The sequence below is a fragment of the Dipodomys merriami genome, unplaced genomic scaffold (genome assembly GCF_024711535.1).
Source record: "Dipodomys merriami isolate MVZ:Mamm:240054 unplaced genomic scaffold, mDipMer1.0.p SCAF_39, whole genome shotgun sequence".
NCBI classification, from domain to species: Eukaryota; Metazoa; Chordata; class Mammalia; order Rodentia; family Heteromyidae; genus Dipodomys; species Dipodomys merriami.
In genome coordinates this window covers 4,469,807-4,486,718 of record NW_027205492.1, presented here as the reverse complement: position 1 = coordinate 4,486,718, position 16,912 = coordinate 4,469,807, and the positions used below count along the sequence as shown (strand labels likewise).

Genomic DNA, 16,912 nt, shown 5'->3' with positions numbered 1-16,912 from the left:
ACAGAGCAAACCTGACAGGGTGCTGCCTGAGTCACAGATCCCGCTCTGTACCTGCTGTGGGAAGTGAGCCAGCCCTGTGCTCCCACTTCGGGATCCCAGGCCATCCAGCAAAGGGTCACGGTCTGTGACCCAGAGGGAGGTGAAAGCCAAATGGAGCTGAGGAGGCAGCTCAACTCTGAAATGTCAGTGACACAGGACTGCCATGCACGAACCCCCATTCCAACTTGGCAAGGTCCCTTCTGCCCACTACACACACCTCTAGTCCTGCCTGAGTAACCATCCAAGCAAACGCTTGAGACTTAACATCCCTTTTAGTAAGCTATGACCCTGTCCTCCTTGCTGGGGGTACATCTTTAAATTCTCCTGTCAAATCTTCTGTCTGCTGGCTGAGCAAGGTGGAAAGGGTTCGCAGAGCCCTTTCATACAGCATGGCTAGAGCACCAATCACCATGCCGCCATGGCCTGCCTGGTTCCTTCTGTCCCGTCACACTGGGCCTCAAAATGGAAGGCACTGTGTAGCTGAACCCCAGACTTGCAGCAGGATAGGACTTTAGTACATGTTGTTTACATCAACCAGTTCCTACAACCTGTCAGGCTTTGAGGGCAAAGAGGAAATCACCAAAGACCTTCCCTTAAAAGGGAAAGAAAGGTTTATTCAATTTGGCCTCCTTGGCCCTGCTTGGTTTTTGAAGTTTTTTGTTTGTTTGTTTTTCTTACCATAACCCTCTTACAAGGTCTTCACTCAGTCATTTACGAACAGAGGTTTTATGTGTGGGTTACAGACAGGTTTTCGTGTAGTTTAAGTTTCTGAATTTCTTTGGAGGAGGTCTGTGCACTCTGGTTTCTCATAGCATCTCCTCTGTCCCTACAAAGACACATGCCACCATGTTATACCCACCCACCCACTTGTCAGATTTAGCCTCCTAGTCTCTGAATCATTGACTCTTCATTAGATCCAAAAGATAATAATGGCTGGGTCTGGTGGTACATGGCTATAATCCCAGCAGTTTAGGAGGTGAGGGCATGAAGATCACAAGTTTGAGGCCAGCTTGGGTAAAAATATAAAAGCAAACTAGGGATTTCACTCAAGTGGTAGAACACTTATTTAGCAAGTACAAAACCCTGGGATCAACACCAGTATCAGAGGGAGGGGAAAGAGGGAAGAGATGGGAGAGATAAGAGCAAGGAGGGAAAGAGAGGGAAGGAGGGGGAGAGAGAATGATGGTAGACAAATCAGATATTGCTGTACTCATGATGCTACTTGAACTAGTAGGAAATAAGGACTTTAATCCACTAGTTACAAAACTATCCAATAGTGAGCTCAACTAAATACAGAGAACTATAAGCACATACAATGTGTCACGATTTACTACCCAAGAAGATCAGAGACAGCAAGTAATACTGAACCTGCCATTGTAAGGATGAACAGCCAAGTAAGCAAAGGAGATTTGGGGTGGGGAATGGCATGTGGATAGTACATGGTGGGCTGCCAATACACACGTGGTGTCCAGATTGGGCAGGGGCAAGAGCTAAGCCAGAGCAGCTGTCAGGAGCCTGCCTCCCATACAGGCCTTCCTGCACATTCACCTCTTCACAACCAGTCCAGCTGTGACCAAAATGAGGAACAGAGGTATCTGAAGGGCTTTATGCATCCCCCCTTTGATTTGACCTAACACACTGAGAAGCCAGATGGCTTCTAGACTTCCTGCAGTCTCTAATGCTGCTGTGGGAACAGCTCAGGGAAGAATCATCCGACTCAAGTCCAACACAAAGTTGTGTGTAATACTGGCCCAAATGTCACAATTCTTTCCCACCCCAGTGTATTAAAGAAATGCATCATGCAAATAAAGAGCCATGCCTAAGTACCTGTTTCTGTTTGCATGGAATTGCTTCTGGGTAGCTGGGGAGGGAGGATATGCAGAGTGCCCTGGAATCCACATCTTTTGGGTCTGCTCTTAGATTTGGCCCACAAAGTATGTTTGTAGCCAGTGACAAGAGGCCAGTTGGAATTAACTCAATTACAGTAAATAGTGGAAATGAACAACTGTTAGAATTAGGGTTATTTGGCTGCAAGCAACAGAAACTCACTGAATACTTTCAGCAAAAGTAAATATTTTGAGGATTATGTTCTCTTTCTGTTTCTGCCATAAATAATTACCTAGCTAGGTTCTGGTGTCTCATACCTGTAATCCTAGATATTTGGGAGCTAAAACTAGAGGATCATAGTTCAAAGCTAGCTTAGGCAAAAATGTTCCTGAATCTCTTAATACCAAGAAACCATCAAAATGTTAGACTGGAGGTGTGCTTCAAGTGGTAGAGTACTAGCTGTGAGCAAAAAAATCAAGTATAGCCCCTGTAGTACTAAATGACTTTACGTGGCAGAAATTTATTCTCCTACCGGTCTGGGGTTCAGAAATTCAAAATCAAGGTGTTGGCAGCACCCTGATCATTTCCAGGGATTTAGGAGAATCCTCTCGACTCCTCTGGATTTTGCCAACAGTGGCATTCCATGGCACATAGCTCCATCTGTCTCTGTCCATGGTGTCCTGTTATCTTTGCCTCTGTGTGCCAAATCTCTCAATAAATCTTTCTCATAAGGACATTTGTGATTTTAGTTAGGGCCTACTTCGATAGACCAAGGTGGCCACTTCTCAAGATTCCTAATAATATTTTGCTAAAAGACCCTGTTCCAAATAAGGTAATATTTACAGGCTGTAGAAACCTAAATGTGGGTACATGTTTGAGGTCACTGGTAAGCCTACCACAAAAGGGTGTATGAAGTTCATCCAATCAAAGGAAGAACCGACTGACAAGGCTTCAGGAAGTACAGAACTTTTAAGAGTTACCTACACCATGAGTTCTTGCCTCATTCAGAGCCCTCTGAATATTATGGCAAACTTCTGAAAATGAAATGCCAATGCCAGGGTTCTTGCCCCTCTGTGTTCTTTCTCCACTCTAAAATTAGGAACCCACTTCAAATTGCAGCTTCTCCCAACCTGCTACTCCTGATCTAGACTTTCTTCAAACCAGGGAAAAGCATGCTGGGTTCACTGGAGGCCATCGTAAGAGAATTAGAGGGGAGAAGTCGCAGTATAAAACCAATCTAGCATCTTGTCTTCAGAAATCTTTTATCCTCTTCCTGTTTACATGAGGCCAAGGGATTTGGGCCCTGCAGGCTCCAATTTCTGTGGGCCATCATTTGGTCCAAGTTTGTATTAGCCAACTCATCAAATTGCCTAGAGCCCAGCCAGCTCTTGGAGCTAGCATAGAAGGCAGAATCCCTGCTAAGTGCATCCATCTCAAGAAGACCAGCCTGGTCCAAAATTCCACTTCCCCTGCATGATCAAATACCACAGAAATCCATTTCCACAAAATTTCCCCACGTTTCCAATGGCATTAATTAACAAGTTTCTACAATTTTGTATGGGTCCAAGGTTCTTTCCTGCTCAGTTTACTTTTACTCTCCAAACCAAATTGGTCCCTGGCTCCCAGCTAAGCAGCCCTGAGGAGTGGGACAAATAGGAAGTCATGAGGTTTCTTTCCTCTCTAGGGTAAGTTGTGAACGACTTACATCAGTGTTTAGAGAACCTTGGTTTTTTTTCTCACATGCTCTCATGCTGCATGAAGTGTAACATTGAACTTCATAACTTCAGCAAGACTGAATTCAGGAACCTGCACAATCAATTTTGGTTATTTGGAGAATTCAGACTGCAAGTCATGAATAGCTTTTTTTTTTTTTTTTTTTTTTATGGTCAGTCATAGAGCTTGAACTCTGGGCCTGGGCGCTGTCCCTCAGTTCTTCAGCTCAAGGCAAGTGCTCTACCACTTGAGCCACAGCACCACTTCTGGTTTTTCTGGTAGTTTACTGGAGATAAGAGTCTCACGGACTTTTCCTGCATGAGCTGGCTTTGAACTGCGATCCTCAGATCTCAGCCCCCTGAGTAGCATGAATAATTCACCTTGATCACAGGAATGAAAAATGCTCCACTTTTCATTTTGTGTTACTATTTGGGTTTGCTTTATTGATTGACTCTTTTACATTGCTCTATGCAGTTACTAAAAAAAACATTTTATCACACAAGCTGGGTATTCCTCACTTCCTTAAAATTGGACTGTGATGGATGCCACAACCACCCGCAGAAACCAAATGATAACAAATAATACAAGAGATAGCTCCTCATCCACAGTCTGCCACTTTACCAGGCCAGAGCATGAGATGAGCACCCCAAGCGAGGGGACATTGTGTCCATGACAATTTAGCAGTCACCAAATTGATCCTGTTACTGCTGTGAGCCCAGCAGTTCCCAAAACAGGAAGGGTAGGGTTGGAGATGGGGCTCAGTTGGTAGAGCATCAGCCAATAAGTCAAAGTGTCAGGTACAGAGTTGGAGTTCTAGTTTCTGACCCCCACCCGCACCCCCACCCCCAAAAAGAACCAAAAGAGAAAAGGAACTTGGCAGGTGCCACAATTACAATTGTCCGTTGCAGTCTTGTGAGTCTTGGTTTCAGTCTGTAAGATGGAGAGATGATTTCTAGAATTTCTAGAAATGTTCAGGATACTGAGTTGCATGGGCAAGCTCAGAATATCTGGATCTTCTGGGGGATATGGTGTTAATGGTGAAGAAATTCTGATAATTTCTCCCTCTTTGTGGTGACCTTCAGATTGGGACTTCCCTGATGAGTGAAATACAGTTATTACTTAAGGATAATCAGACTTAGTATCTGCCTCTTCACAGCCCCATATTGCAGCTTCAAACAGAGAGATCCAGGGAAGTCCAAGGTTACATAGAAAGCCTTTGGTTGAGAAAACGTTTCACCTCAATTCAAGGCCCTGATTTCAAACCCCTTATTACCACCCTTCCTTCCATGTCCCCCCCACCAAAAAAAGCAGATCATGGGTTTAAACCTAGAATATCTAATACAAAATTATATTCATGGAGTGTATTTTAGCCGTGGTGATACTGTATTCCTACCATCAGCAGTTTGGAAAACTTAACTCCATAGGCCCCACTAGAAGGAAATGCTTTGATGTGTGGGCCTGATTGAGTTGCTTCTCTCCTCAGCGCTGAGCACATCTCTCAGGTGTCAGTGATGGTCCTCAATGACTGTAAGTGCTCATACTTGAGGCCAACTAAGTCCTGTGCACGGGTGTGGAAAAAATTCTCTAGGAAATTAGGAAGCTGAGAAGCTAACATTCTTTGAGTTGAAAAGCTGTTTTGAATCCTGTTAGTAATAAGGAAGAAGACAGATGTTGACTGATGTTTAACCTTGTGTAGAAGATCAGTTGAGAACTCACAGGGAATTTGTTAAAGGAAAATTGCACACACCTTGGTCTTACAAGTCAGACTTGGGTTCAGATATTGGCCTTGTTGCTTACCACTTGCATGACCCTGGACTGGACCTGGGACTTGGAAGCAGCACCCTCTTAGGGCAAACCTCTGATACCCATAGCCCTCCCCATCTTGTCCTTACCTAATGAGACGGGGCAGGATCTCTCAGTGCCAAGTGACAGACCTGACTTCACTCAAGGTGGATCCAGAGGTTCACCGGAGGTCATCACCTCCCTCCCGCGCTTCTCTCTGCTCTGCATTACTGGGCTGGCTTCATTCTCAGGCAGTTATTAAAAAAAATATTTGAATGTGATGGGAGGACATGAGGGATGCCATGTGGTGTGAGACCAGATGGACTTGGGCCTGAGCCTCCGTGGTGGGATCTTGATTGGGTTTCTTGTCCTCTCTGAGCCTCAGCTTCTGCACATGTCTCTCACAGCGTGTTAATGTCAAGTTCAAGTGAGATAATGTGGACATGCCAGCACAGTAAACACAAAAAACAACACACACACTCTGGCAGGAGCCTCCGAAGCCTCCAACAAAGGCCTTGATTCCCTCACGACAGCTCAGACAACTGGACGGAGGGTGTTAGGAAATTGTTTGCTTATCCACAGATTGCAACTTTTATCTACATATTACAAATTAGACTCACATATTTGATGCTACCGTTGAATGAACGGAAGGTATTAGGAAATTGTTTGCTTACCCACAGATTGAAACTTTTATCTACATATTACAAATTAGACTCACATATTTGATGCCACTGTTGAAGGAGCACCAGAGTCCAGAAGCTTGGGTACAGGTTGGACTTGACATTGCCAAAACTTCGGGCCTCAGCTGCGTCATGCCAGAACAAGGTGCTGGCTGAGGTAAATGCAAGCAGGCTAAAAGGAACCACTCCTTAACTGACATAGGCCTGGAGAGGTTCCCATCCATGACTGGGAGACCTGCAAACTCAGCACTGGGGACTAGAATTTTCTGTTTATTCCCATATAAAATGCGTAACTCATGATGCATTTTCTCATCACCGAACAACCTCATGGAACAACCTCATGTACTGAGTACTCAGATAAAGAATGAGAATGTGACCACACCCCAGAGGCCTTCCTCATGCTCCTCCCTCTGCATACCTCCACATCCAACAAAGGGAAGCTCTATCCTCACTCTGCATATCATAGATTACATTGCTGTCATTTTGAATTTTATACAAATAGGGTTGTATGGCTTTTTTTTGCTGTAGAAAAATATACCTAATGTACCATTTTTAGTGTATAGTTCAGTAGCAGTAGGTAATTTGTTGTAGATCATCACACATCTCTATATTCTGTCATCTTCCAAACTAAACACTAGCTAATTAAACACTAGCTCCCCATTCCTCCCTTTCCTACAGCAACCAGCATTCTGCATCCTGTCTCTATTAATTTGCCTACTGTAGGTATCTTATATGAGAAAATGTATTTTTTTCTTTTCTGACTGCCTTATTTCACGTAGCATTATATTTTCAAAGTTCGCCCATGTGAATGTCCTTCCTTTTTAAGAATTGAATAGTTCTACACATAAACCATACTTGTCTCTTCTCTCATTATCATTCAAGTATCAAGATGTATTACCTCTTCCAGAGAGCTTCGTTGGAGGCCCCTGCAGCACGGCCACTCCATCAAGTGTGCTGAAAGCTGTGTACTTCCTTCAGCCACAGCATTCACAAGGTTGTAAGCTTCTGTGTTGTACTGACTCCTCACAAGTTCTGCACACACTGTGCATCTTTATGTCCTGGTCGACTAGCTCAGTCCCTGGCACAAAGTACATGTCCAACGAAAACTCACCTGCTTCTTCTCATCCTTGGATCCTGGAACACAAACTCTACACAGGAGTCAATGTCACTAAAGCTTACACCACTACTATGCAGGCACATATACAAGACCTCATTTTTTTTACAAAAGGAGTCATTTAAAAAAGAGTCCATGGTCCAAAGGACAAATTTATTTAAAACAAAGGTGACATGGTATAGGGAGGGAGGGAGGGAGGGAGGGAGGGAGGGAGGGAAGGAGGGAAGGAGGGAGGGAGGGAGGGAAAAAGGATAATTCTAACATAAAAACACATACGAATCATCTCAAATTTTAAAACCCAAACAAAAGGCAGTGGAGGAAGCTATGTCTCACCCATATACAAACTGCTGACCTCAACCAATTATTTACATCCAAGCCTAACAAAATAGCTTTTCAAGTCAGCACTTAAGCCAGTGTGTTTAGTTTTCATTACAAAAAAAAAAAATTAAAGCTACAAACTTCACATTTTTAAATTGTACATCAGCAACAGCATTTAAGTTTTTATTTTCCAAGTTGGTCCGAGTGCAAGCTGGTAGAAATTTCTTTTTTCAAACATAAAAATGTGGATTCCAAAGACAATGAATACAGTCATAACATCAATGTGGTGCTTAAAGGTGGGCAGGTGGGGCTGGACAGGAACAATTTCCCCCTAATAAGGAGCTTCAGTCTTTGGAGGCAACATGGAATGTTAGAAAGGACACCAGAAGTACCAGGATTTGAATTCTGACTCTTAAGTTATATTCTAGTACTATGACTTTGAGTAAGACTACCGCTCTGAGCCTCAGTTTTCTCATCTGTAAAAGGCAGACAGTAATGCCCCCCCCCTTTTTTTTTTCTCAGAGCTCTTTTTTCTTCTGAACTTTTGGTATATTTCCAGGAATGTATCTACTTTATTTAGGTTGTTGGGTTTATTAGCATATAGTTGTACATAATATTCTGTTATTAGCCTTTTAATAGCTATAGGATCTATAGTGATGTCACCTCATTTCTATCATTCCACTGAACAGTGTGGTTCCTCAGGGAAATCTCCACAGCCAGGTCAGCTACTAAAGATTAGGCAAGGCCAGAGTTTAGTCTCTGTGAGCAGCGCTCCTTGGGACAACATGACCAAAACAGACACAGATCCCACCCCTTAGGAAAGGGCTGCTCAGTTCAAGTGACCAAGGAGTTTTAAATGATATAAATAAGTTTTGGCATCTGGTAGGTGTTAAGTAAATGTTTCCTGGTTTGGAACCTATAGTCTTAAAGAGTCAAGGTTATAATTTTTTAAACTGCTTTAAATTGCTCTATCTATCTATCTATCTATCTATCTATCTATCTATCTATCTGCCTGCCTGCCTACCTACCTACCTACCTACCTACCTACCTACCTATCTACCTACCATCATTCAACCACTTCTCCTCACTCCCAACCAAAATCTCATTATCCTAATTGGTGGTTGGGAAAAAGAATACAGGAAAAATAAAAAACAGAAATTCAGGTCTCTAGGAGGAAGGCAGTCAAAATGTTTTAGAGTAGAATTTTTCAAAAGATGCAATTAGGTCATGGTTTCTCAGAAGCACAGAGCCATAGAGTTCCTTGGAAGCTTATAAGTCACAAATACTCAAGCTCAGTGAAAGCAAGCTCAAGTATCTTGAATGCAGCATTCAAGGAAACAATGACTATGGTTTTCTTTTCTTGCCTTTCTGTCTCTAGAAAATAAATATACCTTGCCAGGAAAACTATCTGAACCAAAACAAACTGACTGTTGGCCAAAAAGCTCTGTTGAGCCGGACTGATGAGCAGCAGACTTTGCTAGATCAGCCTGTAGGGTGCATACATGCTTGAAATAAAATTAACTCCAAATCAAAGTTCATGGCCTAAGAGTACTTACGGGAAAAACAGCTTTCCTTGACTTGGATCTTGCTTAGGAAAAGGAGAAATGGGCCCGTCCTTTCTACTGGGCCAAGAACAAAGTTTTATTTGCTTAAAGGGGAAAGAGACTGAGACAGAACTATTAACACACATGTGCATGTGCGCATGCACATGTGTGCGCACATGCACAAATGGTGTGCATTCTCATCCTTTGGTTTTTAAAACTTAATTGGCTGTTACAGTTGACTCTTGGTTTAGTTGTTTTCCACCTAAAAATTCAATTTAGAGTTAGTTTGTGAGAAAAGATGGGCACTTCGTTTAAAAAGATATATGAGTTTCCTTTTCCTGTAAATACTAGCCCCACACAAGGATGCTGTGAATCCTAATTCTATGACTTCCTGGTTGTACTGCTGAGGAAATAAAATTGTCCCCTTCAAGCCTATTTCTTCATCTATGAAATGAAGATAAAGTACTCCCCCCACAGGACTACTATAAAATTTGGAGCCCACCTAGCTTATTGCCTGAATATAACCCATGGTCAGCAAATGCCAGCTGCTGCTCTTACAAGATCTTCAGATTGTCCTTTATTTTCTTTAGGCCAAGCATCGGAGACCAGTTGTATCTTGCATTGTTAAAAACTTGCTGTAATTGCAAAGAAAAGAATCTTGTCACACAGAGGAACATCACTGCCTTCACACTGATTCTGAGGGCTAGGGAGTGAAAGCAATTATGGAGTCAAGTTACAGCATCCTCTGGTGCTACTCAATCATGGCTTCCCATCTGAGGGAAAAGACATTAGAAGAAAATAAAAAGACACTTGTCTTTCTCAATTGTCTTTCTGCTGTGTGACTAAAGGAGGCTTTGAGCCAAAGTTGCAGGAAGATGGCTCTTTTGCAAAGCCTCTCCTCTGCTTCGAGCCTAAATGTGCCTCCATGGGGGTTGGTGTGCATCTACAGAAACTGTAGAGGCTCATGGACTTGCTGACACTGAACAGTATGGTTCCTCAGGGAAATCTCCACAGCCAGGTCAGCTACTAAAGATTAGGCAAGGCCAGAGTTTAGTCTCTATGAGCAGCGCTCCTTGGGACAACATGACCAAAACAGACACAGATCCCACCCCTTAGGAAAGGGCTGCTAAGTTCAAGTGACCAAGGAGAAGAGCCCCAAGTTCCAATCTCTGTTCTTCTTCTAAGTTGATTTGTGCTATTCCCCAGGTAACTTCCCTTCTTAAGCCTCAGCTTTCCCATCTGCACAACATGGAGTCAGACCGGATGATCTCTATGGTCCTTCAAGCTCTGGCACTGTGTGTCCTTGACTGAGCTCCTAGATAATAAATCTTAGTCTGGTATCCATTTATCCTTTCCAGACCATGCCCCTCCCAATCACCCCCCCCACACACACACACAGTAAATGAAGAAGAAAATGGTCACATATCTGAATGTGGGTCACAGAAGCAATGCCCTCTACCCTGTCTGTAAGGAATGCAGAGTGAAATGACACATGCGTGATTTGCACAGGAAACAATGAGAGCTTCAAAAACCCTTCCCCTTCTGCTAATGGAGCACAGCCCTGTGTTTGCTGAGAGCTCCTGGTAGGCCTGTCCCTTTGTTGGATCATGGTCTCCTCTTAAGGCACTAGGCAGTATCTGGGATGTGACTTTAGGCAGTTAGGAGAGAGGAGATAGATGAAGACGTTGAAACAACAAAGGCCAATTTGCAAAGAGGCTTCCCCTGGGACTCCAAGAGCAAATGCAAATCCTCAAGGCTTTCCCTGTGCATCACTGACAGCTCCAGAAGTCAGTGAGGGCCACACAAAGCTGAAAATGTGAGAGGACTGTCCGGGTCCTACTTTTTCAATGCGGCCTTGCAAAGGTGAGGTTGGCTCCTGCAGTCCAGTGACTCCTTATGAGCCTCCCTCTGTCCTCTGTCCTCTTGTTCCACAGTACCATAAGCTTACAGAAAGAGGCAAAAATGTTCAAAACTGTACCTGTACAGAGATGCCACCACATGGAGTGGGAATCTATTTATAATTTATATATATGCATATTTATATTTTTTTAAAAAGTCTTCAGAAAGAACAACCAAAAGCTATTGGGAAAAGAAATCCAAAAAGATAATGTAAAACTTTCCCAGCTAGACTCAACTAGGAGTCTCTGTTCCTGGGATTTAAAACTCTGAGTTAAAAGCGCCCATACAAATCTTTTGAAATAGTAAATCTGGCCAGTGGAAATACTCACATCAAGATAACACAAGTAGCCCCTCCAGTGGCGCATGTTCCTGAGTTCACAAAGGTGCTGTGGAGAAATGACAGAGCAGATGCTGGCTAACAAACATGAGACATGTGATCTAGAGTCGGCCGCCTGGGCCCAGCCTCCCTCAGAAGTTTTGTTGTCGCCTCTTCTTAGCTTCAATGGCATCCAGGATTGGCTGCCGCTTGGACTGGTACTTCTGCCGGATCTCTTCAATTTCCTGTTCCATCATGGGGTCAAGGGCCAAGAGCCTCTTCTGAAGGTCTTCCACTGTCCAACTCTTAAGCTAGGAGAGAAGGATAGAGTAGTCATGACCAAGCCTAGGAGGATTCTGTGCTCAGACCAAGCATGGGCTGGTGGCAACTAGACAGAGAAAGCTCATTCCAGTGAATGGCACACCACAAAGCTGTCCAAACGCGCTAAGTCCTAATTCTTATTGTTTTGATTTAATGTGTCTTAATCAGGAATGAAAAAGTTTCACCTCCCCATCCTTTTAAATTTTATCTGTGTGTGTATATATATGTGTATATATATATGTATATATATTTCATTGCTAGGGCATTAAAATAAACTTGCTGTGTGCAAAATAATGGCCACCTCCCACTTGCCCAATTTGTAAGAAGAGCATATGTGCTCATCTCTCCTTGAATCCTCAGCCTAGAGGATAGTGCTGATTAAGGGCAGATGTCTCACCACTTCTAGCCTTAGTGCCTTAGCAATGTCATATTAATCACCACTAACAGTTACCAGGGGTGAATTATATGCCAGGCACCACTAACAAGTTAAGGGGGGGGCTTGTGGGGGCGGGGGGGTGCAAATGATATGCCAGGTACCACTTTAAGCACCATGTATGGATCAAACACATGGTTGTTGAACATATAGGTACAACAACCTTTGGGGAGACCCTGAAATTTCCAAGACTAAGTTTACAAACAGAGAAAACAGTACTTGATATGTAAAAATAAGTACTAGTACTTATACTAGAATTACTACTAGTATTTATATAGTGCCTGTGCACCAGACACCAAGTATTTTATATGCATTGATTCATTTAATTCTCACAACAAATGACAGGAGCTATCACTTGCTACAGATGGACATGCCTAGGAAGAGGGCAGCTCTGTAGCCCATCTACTTCCTACCTCCCAGTGGCAAAGTCAAGATTCAAACCCAAACAGCATAGCTCCAAAATCCATGTTCTTAACCTGCTTTGTGGGGAGCACACTGGCAAAGCATAGGCCTTAGTATACAACCTGTGTGTTTAAAACACAGCTCTATCTATTGCAAAGGCCATAAGACCCTGGCAAGTTACCAACTACCCCAGACCTTCGCAGTCACAGAAGCAGGAGAGTGCTGTCTGATCATGCATATTAGAGATCTTCTGCCATATGTGTGGAGGGCCACTGACTCCGAGCAAGGCCCATCTTGGCTGGTGGGGTTTGAATGAATGCTGACATTATCCACGGTGGGAAAGTACAGTGTTTCCAGAACACAGAGGTTCAACCAAGTCTCACAAGAGATCTACTGTGTCCACATTTAGAAAGCCATCATTTTCCTGTTGAGGCCTCAACAGGGAAGTGTTAGAGAAGGTGGATGAAGGGGCCCTTTCTGTCTGCCCTTCCATAGGGGTGGGTTGTGAATGAGTGCCACAGTGGCCTCCCTAGAAATGGATAGTGTGATCTGTCACCACAGGAATTTTCCTTGGCTGCTTTCAGGGAGGTTGTCCGAGAAGTAAGAAAAGCCTAACAGTCTAAAATGTAAGTGTGTGTGTGTGTGTGTGTGTGTGTGTGTGTGTGTGTGTGTGTGTGTGTGTGTGTGTGTGTGTGTGTGTGTGTGTGTGTGTGTGTGTGTGTGTGTGTGTGTGTGTGTGTGTGTGTGTGTGTGTGTGTGTGTGTGTGTGTGTGTGTGTGTGTGTGTGTGTGTGTGTGTTGAGAATGGAAAGATGTGAGGTATAAGGAAGTACTGGAAAGTTGAGCTGAAATGCACCTTTCTTTCCATCCTGTGGTTTTAAACCACCTTGGACGTTGATGTTCTTGGCCCAGAGATACCCCAAAAAGCAATTCTCACCTAGTCTTCAGCATTTTTAATTTCTCCTTCAAAAGGAGAATATCTCCAACCCAATGCTGAATGTTACTGGTAGCTAACCTTATTCTTCAGTGTATACTGGCTGTGAAGAAGTAATTTCACCTCTTGAGCATCCATCTCCTATAAAACAGACCATATTCCTGTTCTGCCAATCCTGGAAGTCAGGAGACTTAGAAAAGATCATGAGGTGGCATTCCTGGCTCTGAACTTCTTGTGTTTGGGGCTATTGTTATTATAGTTACTATGTTATTATAGTTACTATTAATATTATTAATATTGTGGGGAGGTCTTTCATTTCCCAAACACAAACTGTTTTTGAAAACCCTGATTCTAGCAGAATCAAACAAAGAAGAAAATATTCTACTTTACTTTGTGCTAACCATGCCTAAGAGCTGGAATTTTCCCACAGTACCTACTTAAGAGCAAAACAAAATATTTTTTCATCTATTTATTTACAGTCATGAAACTTGCTGTGGGTCAGGGACTCTTTGAAGCAGGGACTCTTCAGTGAGCCACTACCCCTGTAAAGTCTGTATTTTAGTGAGACAAATACAAGCATGGTAAACTAGAAAGTTAGTCTCATGTTAGGCAGTAAGTGCTTTGGAAAAGAAGAGAAAACACAGAATGGAAGAAGGGGAACTGGGAAGTGGAAAGGCAGGTTTGCTTTCCAGTCATCCAGCAGGACGAAGAGTAAGTAAGCTAGTGAACTAACAGCACTGACATTCCAAGTTGCTCCATGACTTTGGGCAAACCCCTTCTCCACGAGTGTCAGTTTCTCCATTTGTAAGGCAGGGCTGAGTAGATGGTCTCAGACATTTTTCTTGTCTCCCTGTTTTTCCAAATAAGATCTATGGATCACCTGTATCAGAATCACTTGTGAGCCAGGGAGACAAGAAAAATGTCTGAGACTATCTACTCAGTCCAGAAAGAATGACATTGCCCCATTTGTTAGGAAATGGAAAGACTTGGAAAAAATTATATTAAGTGAAGTAAGCCAGGCCCAAAGAAACATAGGTCCCATGGTTTCCCTTATTTGCAATAATTAGTATATGTCTGAAACAAGCAGAAAAGGTCAGATAAGTTGATGTTAGGTGAAATGAACCCCAAGATAAGTATTCAAATGTTTTGCTTTCATGCAATTATTTCAAACATATTTATAAGATTATTTCTTTGTTGCTTTGTATGTCCCTCCCCCACGGTGTAACCCCTGCTTTCACTGTATTTGATGTCGGTATAATTTGTGGAGGGGAGGGGAAAAACAACTCATTTAAATAGGGATACAGGTGGACCCATTGCAACAATGAGATGAACAAATCATTATGTCGAAAAACAAACTTTACAACTTTGGCGCGGGGGGGTGGGGGTGGGGGGGGTTGGGGGGTGTAGGGAGGGCCTGGTGGGGGGGGGAAGATGGGAAGGGATGGGAAGGGGAAACAAAAGAGGAGGCAACAATGCTTGATAAGAAATGTACTCATTACCTTGCCCATGTAATTGTAACCCCTCTGTACGGTATTTTCACAATAAAAAAAAAAAAAAAAGAATCACTTGTGAGAAATACAGTCCTGAGTGGGAGCTCATAGCTACTCTGACTCTCTGGGAAGAAGCAGTTCCTGAGGTATTTTTTATAAATCCTCAAATTTGATAAGTATGTTTTTACATCTTCCTTCTTAGCTTGTCTATTAGCAAAAGTCTCACAAAATAACTTGTGCTTGTCTCTGCAGTCTCTGTTAGATTTCTAATTCTAGGCAACTTTGTTGTCCTTGATTCTAATCTGGGGCAAAGGCACTCTTGCTTTATCTCAGCCACCTTCAGTCTAATTTACGATTTCCCTAGGCCTCTAGGGCTTAAGTTACACCTGACCTATTAGAACACAGCCAAGACTGCTGAGGACTTGCTCACGTCATCCAGATATGGATTTTTGTGAAAAACAAGCACAGACAATGGCGCCAAGTGTAGCATTTCACCTTCCTGGTCCTTGGTGACATAAATAAACTTCAAGTGACTCTCTTGGAGTAAACAGCTGTGGTTCTACAGATCTGCTGCAGCCAACATCCTGAGCAACATATCCTCGAAGCAGTCATGCAAACAACTTGAGCTCTTTTCACTAGGTGACAGTGAAATTTATCCTAGGGATACTAACCCGAGAGGTTGGGTACCTCAGTCTCTGAGGTCTCATGGAAATGTGTACCTTATATTTGAGACAAAATACTAGAGTCTCATCCTTTTTGCATATTCCAACCTCTTCTCTTTACTTCCAGTCTTCTCCACCCCAAGAATTGTACCACCAAACTCTCAATTATCCTTAACTCGGAATTATCCTGTCTTTCCCTTTCTCCTGCTGCCCTCCTGCCCACATCCAAGAATTAGCCATCCTAGAAATCTAATCTGACATATTGGTATGATTCAAAGCCAGTCATGGTTTTCTGTTTCCTTCTCCAACTGCCTAGATTGTAATTACACTCACTCACCATTGCCCTTCGTCCTGTTTAATGGTGTATGATGTCTGTTAAAGGATGTCTGAGAATGTAAAGGCAACAGCATGTGTGTGTGAGGTTTCTCTTAAAATTTAGGGCTGCTGGAATATGACAAAGTTCAGACTCACCCCTTTTCAGCAAGAGACAATGCCTTACTACTAGATTTTACACATACATATGGAAAAAAAATAGGTGAATGACTTCAGCAGTTACCAAGTATTCTGTACTGACTAAGCGTTTCATCTGAACTACTGTGTTTACTCCAACTATAAAGTGAGTACCAGTTACCTTCCTTTTACATATGAGGCCAATGAGAATAAGTAGGCAAGTCATTTGCTTCAAATTACTTCAAATCCTAAGTAATTGGAAGAGACAAGTAAATGAAAACAGCCCAAGGTTTCTGGAAATGGGGCTGTGTTTGGTAAAATATGTGGGAGAGATTAGAAAAATTAGGAATTTAACGGACATTAAATATGTTACATGGTTTACATATGTGTTATATATATATGTTACATATATATATATATATATGTTATATATATGTTACAGTTTAAAAAAAATGCCACTGGTAGCAGTGATAGGTGGCTGCTGGCAAGTTACCTGACCTCTCTGGCATTTATTTCCCCTATCTGTAAAGTAAGTACGCTGCTTGCCTCTTACAAAAATACCAAGTGCCTACTTCATGAATGGGATGCTGCTAAGAAGCAGTGACTCAGATGTACGTGGCTGAACATTCACAGCAAATCAACACATTTGTGGGCAACATGAATGTGAAGAGTGAAATATTAAAGACATGGCTAAGCTTAGGGGCAAGAACACTGGCTTTCAGCTCTGCCTTGGTATTCCAGTGTCAATGGGCAGGTCATGTACTGTGTGCCTCCATCCCTCACTTGTTAATACAGAGTATAGTGCTTGTCCTATAAGGGACAGAGCATCAGAGATACTGGGCAAGTATAGTGTCTGGTGCATATAAAAAGAGAATGAATAGGTGGGAGCTACCATGTTAAATCCCCTTGGAAACGGGGGAAGTATGTAATATAAACAGTGGCTGCTGTTGCTGGTAGATGACATCACAATAAATTGTAGAACAGACCAT

At 42.7% G+C, this 16,912-nt stretch overlaps 1 protein-coding gene across 1 annotated transcript in view; it reads right to left on the bottom strand.

Moving 5' to 3' along the window:
• Positions 1–7,289: 7,289 nt before the first annotated feature.
• The window catches only part of Stk4 (serine/threonine kinase 4), a 79,706-nt gene continuing 70,083 nt past the window's right edge, over positions 7,290–16,912 (bottom strand). The window contains exon 11 of the mRNA XM_069989835.1: positions 7,290–11,543. Coding sequence (XP_069845936.1) covers positions 11,385–11,543 — 159 coding nt within the window. The 3' untranslated portion in view covers positions 7,290–11,384. The remainder of the gene's footprint in view (positions 11,544–16,912) is intronic.